Raw genomic sequence first — 4,734 nt, forward strand, 5'->3', positions numbered from 1 at the left:
ACTCTCATCTAAGGTCTTCGCCTAGATAGGGAAGAGTAGTTGGAGAGTCTTCCTAAGGAGGTGATGTTGAAGGAGGGCTCATGGTAACGTTAAGGGACTGAGGAGGGTGATGAGCGGCGTCGACCCTAGGACACCCTTCTCTTATACTTAGGAGTTCGTCACTATTTTTGAATGGTAGAGGCCACACTGGTTTACTAGAGGTAACCAAGGTCCGATGTAACAGGGAGATCTGTGCCTCGGTTTGGTTGAGGAAGGGCATCCCTAAAATTCCGGTGTAAGGGAGGTAAAAGTCTTCTATGACTTGGAATCTATGAGGTTCCTCATCGATGGTAAGGGTTACCGATCCTACTACGTCCAGTTGTCCTCTGAGACCTCGTAGGGCCGGGAAATCGGGGTATTCGAAGCCAATATCCTCCCGAAGGGCATTATACACTATGATGTTAATGTGCGAGCCAGTATCCACCAGAAATTCTCCATTCGAGTAGCTCAGTTGGGGAACTTTCTTGAGTACCAAGGTAGCGTGAGGTGAATAGCTCAAAATGGTGGGTACCGGTGGCGGGTCTTTTCTCTTTTTCTGGGGTGGAGTTAAAATTTGAACGGACGCGGTTTCTATGAGGGGTTCGTCGACGCGTCGTTCGGGCGAACCTGATCGTAGTTTAAATCACCGGTCTCTTCGACAGCCTCCATTACTGCAGTAGTAGGAACATGAGTGGTGGAAGGATATGCAGGAGAAGCTCGACAGCTGGATGCTCTATGCCCAATCCTTCGACACCGTCCACGGGTGAGTTCTGGATCGTAAGGTTCTGACTGTGGAGGTCTAGGGGGTCGTGATTGATAGTGTTGATCGGAAGGAGGTGGATAACCATTAGGTCCCGGTGCCGGTGGATGTTGAGGATAGCGGGGAGACGAAGGGTATTGAGAAGGATGAGTGGAAGGATATGAGGAATAGTACGGTGAAGGTTGATAGGCACTTGGATTCTGGGAATAAGGAGGATAATTGGAGTGATCGAAGGCTTCTCTTCTCTCTATACCGAACTCCCGTAAGCGCGCGTAGTCGCAAGCCTCTTGTAGATTTCGGGGATTTCTGGAATACACGGGAGTGTAATATTCTGGAGCTAATCCATCCATGAATACTTCCAGAAACTCCCGATCATTGAGCTCCTGTATCAGGACGAGCGATTCTGACCCGTATTTGTTTTCATAAGCGGCATCAAGGTCGGCTTTCAGGCGTTCAGCTCGATCTATATACGAACCTAAGGCTTCATTAGGACGCATAGCTAATTTTCCACATTGTGTGACCAAATCTATAAAAGTCCGGGGAGGTTGAAATTTTCGTCGTAAGTGAGTGATCAAGTCCTTGACGGTAGGGAATCGTTTATCAGTAACGCTCACACGAGCAGAACCGACTAACTTGACCAATACTAAAGGAACGAATTCCTGACGAGCGGCGTCCGACAAGGTAGAATAAATATTCTCTAAATTTTCTATAAAAGGTCCCAGATCGTCGCGGGAGCCATTATAGGATGGTACTGTTTGGAATTGGATTAATACCTCTCCTCGGGGAGAGCAAATTCCGTTGGAAACATTTAAATAACCGCACACATTTCCACGGTGGCTACCGTTAACGGGTGGAAGAGGTGGAGGTCCGGGTGGTGATCGTGTAAGGGTAAAAGCCATTTTATATAGGAAGTTAGTAGAAAATTGTGAATAAAACTGTGTCAAAAAAACTGTTCACACCCTGGGGAAATTTTATGGGAGCAGAATTTCCTGCGAAATCCCACCGCTGTCACCAGATTTGTTACGTACCGGGTAGTCGTGACCGCCTATCGGTCGAGTTTCGCGCTGACTCGACACTACAGTCTGGGTCAGTAGAAACGCCGATTGAGCTTTTCGACTATCGGTACAATGAACTATAGTATTACACTCCGAGCGGTAAGAATGTAATGAATTGGCAAGATTCGGGGTGAACGATAGTATGTATAAACATACGTTGGAACTGCAGTTTTGACACAAAACTTTGTATTTTCAGGTATTACAATTATACTTACAGTAAACGCTAATTATGCTGGATCAGCATTTGCAGGATTATTTACTATTTGTCACAACTATTGGAGAGACTAGACTCTCCTATGGTTGTGGATTTCTCGCACTTAATTAATTATGATCAGTTCTTGGTAGTTGTGTTTGTCTTCCAGAACGGTACGTGTTAGGCACGACTGGAAGATGTACACTCGCGACAATTTCTACACGACTTGTTTCGTATTGAATTATACTAGACTGAACTACCAGTACACGGCGACTGGGCAAGAGATTGGTTAGAATACGGTGGAGTACTCTGCTCCCGTGGAACGAACACTAGAGTTACGGCCTTGAAACGCGGATGATGCGGCAGCGGCTAAGCTTGCACAGAATAAGACTCAACTCAAGGGTCGCGGAACTCGCATATATGTAGGAGGCTTAATAGGTCATGTGTCGTCAGTAGCGCCATGATCTTTCGACACATGAAAACCAAAAAGTCTCCACATCCACTGCCGACGCCCAAGGTTTGACGCATTTCCGGAAAAGAAGTCCGGGTGTTAGCAATGTGCAATACTACCGGTATTGCACACGGACGCGTGCGATCTACTTTGGTTCGGCGAGGTGGCTGACCCCTACGTTACAATGCACTACACAGTTCTAGTCAAGAGGATCTCTCCGAAATATTGAAAAAATTTTTGTCTATTGAAGAGGTACCCTCCTCTCCTCACAAGCTTAGTCCTGACATCGAAATGCGTGAAAATATATTTAAAACTACTCATTCCCGAAACAATATTGGTCGCTATGTGGTGAGACTTCCGCTCAAAACCGAGCCCTCATGTGATTTCAAAAGCACGTGACGTATGGCGTTGAATTCATTTATGGCACTAGCGCGTAAATTTGATTGCGATCCTGACTTTGCAGCTGAATACCGCAAGTTTATGCAAGCCTATGAGGATCTAGGACAAATGCGTCTTATCCCGGAAGACAAAATCTCGACTTTACGGGCTTGGTATTTGCCTCATCATGCTGTGATGCGTCAGAGTGGCCCGGTTAGCAAACTTAGAGTGTTTTACGACGCGTCAAGACGTACAGCTGATCAACAGTACTTAAATAACTTCCTCCTCTCAGGTCCAGCACTGCAAAATGATCTGTCTCTCATTTTACTTGGTTGCAGGAAACACCGATTTGTCTTTACCGCGGATATAATTAAAATGATTCGACAAATCGAGGTTTATCCGCTCGATCAGGATCTCCAACGTATATTATGGTCTGCTGAACCGGGTCAAGCACCTCGCGATTATTGCTTAACTACGGTTACTTACGGCACATCTTCGGCACCTTATTTAACTATCCGAACGTTGCCTCAATTAGCCGAGGACGAGGAACATCGATTTCCGCTCGGAGCCTTCTATCTTCGTCATCAAATATACGTAGACGATATTTTTTCGGGTGCTGATCTTCTCAATGACGCGATGTTGATCCGTGATCAATTAATTGCCATTCTTAAATCAGCGTGAGTAAGTTTAGATAAGTGGACAGCAAATAACACAGAACTTCTACTGTCCAATTCAATAGGAGTGCCTGTTGTAACCAAGAGCAAATTAATTGAGGACGACCAAGCCGTTAAAACATTGGGCCTCCTTTGGAATCCTTCGTCGGATTCCTTTGGATTCAATATTTGTAGTATGTTTTCTCCAACCCGGGAATCGACGAAACGAAATGTATTGTCCTGCCTGGCTCGACTCTTTGATCCTCTCGGTTGGCTAGCGCCGGTAATTATGCGCGCAAGGATCTTACTTCAAGATCTATAGCTGATGAAGATCTCGATTGGGACACACCTCTGTCGCTAGATATACTTAATAGGTGGAATAATTACTGTAATGAGCTTCCGAAAGTTACTGACATATTCGTTAGTAGATGGTTAGGGTTGATATCTTCAGCTCAATCTGAACTTCACGGGTTCGCCGATGCCTCCATGCGTGCATATGCAGTCGCGATTTATTTACGAGTTACCAATGATGAGGGAGAATTTTTGACTTCTCTTCTTATAGCCAAATCAAAAGTGGTGCCAGTAAAGACTGTGACAATTCCTAACCTGGAGTTATACGGAGCTGTTCTTTTAACGAAGTTCCTCAAGCATGTTCGTCAGATGGACCAGTACAAAGACCTTCCAGTTGTCGCGTGGTCCGGCAGTCGCGATGCCTTAGTCTGGTTGCGAAAGCATCCTTCTCATTGGAAGGTATTTGTAGCAAATAGAGTGTCTTTTATTCAGACCGAATTACCTACAGCTGTTTGGCTATATATTCCATCGCGGGATAATCCTGCGGATGTAGCGACAAGGGGGTTAGATCCCGTTACACTGAAAAATTCAAAGATCTGGTGGCATGGACCAGATTGGTTAAGTGACCCGCCCGAACGTTGGCCTGATCAACTAACTACCGTAAAGCCGTCCGAGACGGTCGTTCATGCTTTCAACGCTACTTAAAACTCCAAAGAAGATCCTTTATTAAGCAGATATTCTTCTCTGCATAAACTTGTAAGATCAATTGCGTTTTGTTTGAGGTTTATGAAAAATTGTCGATCCACGAAAACTGGACTCGCTAGAGAATTCGGTTTTTTAAGCTGTGAGGAATTACAACGAGCGAGTATACAAATTATTAGCTTAGTGCAGAGATCAGCGTTCCACAATGGACTAATTTATTTACAAGCGAATCG

At 45.2% G+C, this 4,734-nt stretch overlaps 1 protein-coding gene across 1 annotated transcript; it reads left to right on the top strand.

The window, feature by feature from the left end:
- Positions 1-2,879: 2,879 nt before the first annotated feature.
- On the top strand, positions 2,880-4,504 carry LOC136778053 (uncharacterized). The gene is made up of 3 exons (XM_066734666.1): positions 2,880-3,468; positions 3,571-3,777; positions 3,831-4,504. The coding sequence occupies exons 1-3, from the start codon at positions 2,880-2,882 to the stop codon at positions 4,502-4,504; spliced, it is 1,470 nt and encodes a 489-aa protein (XP_066590763.1).
- The last annotated feature ends 230 nt before the right edge of the window (positions 4,505-4,734 follow it).

Source organism: Prorops nasuta, unplaced genomic scaffold (genome assembly GCF_024137725.1).
Source record: "Prorops nasuta isolate Cenicafe-Biocafe unplaced genomic scaffold, Cenicafe_Pnas_1.2 PNAS00013, whole genome shotgun sequence".
Taxonomy (NCBI): domain Eukaryota; kingdom Metazoa; phylum Arthropoda; class Insecta; order Hymenoptera; family Bethylidae; genus Prorops; species Prorops nasuta.

Bases quoted from the DNA above. Each gene is read 5' to 3' on its own strand.
- LOC136778053 (XM_066734666.1), top strand. From the start codon at position 2,880: ATGGCGTTGAATTCATTTATGGCACTAGCGCGTAAATTTGATTGCGAT. The intron at 3,469-3,570 runs GTGCTGATCTTC...CAAATAACACAG, and splicing joins CGTAGACGATATTTTTTCGG to AACTTCTACTGTCCAATTCA. The intron at 3,778-3,830 runs GTTGGCTAGCGC...CAAGATCTATAG, and splicing joins TCGACTCTTTGATCCTCTCG to CTGATGAAGATCTCGATTGG.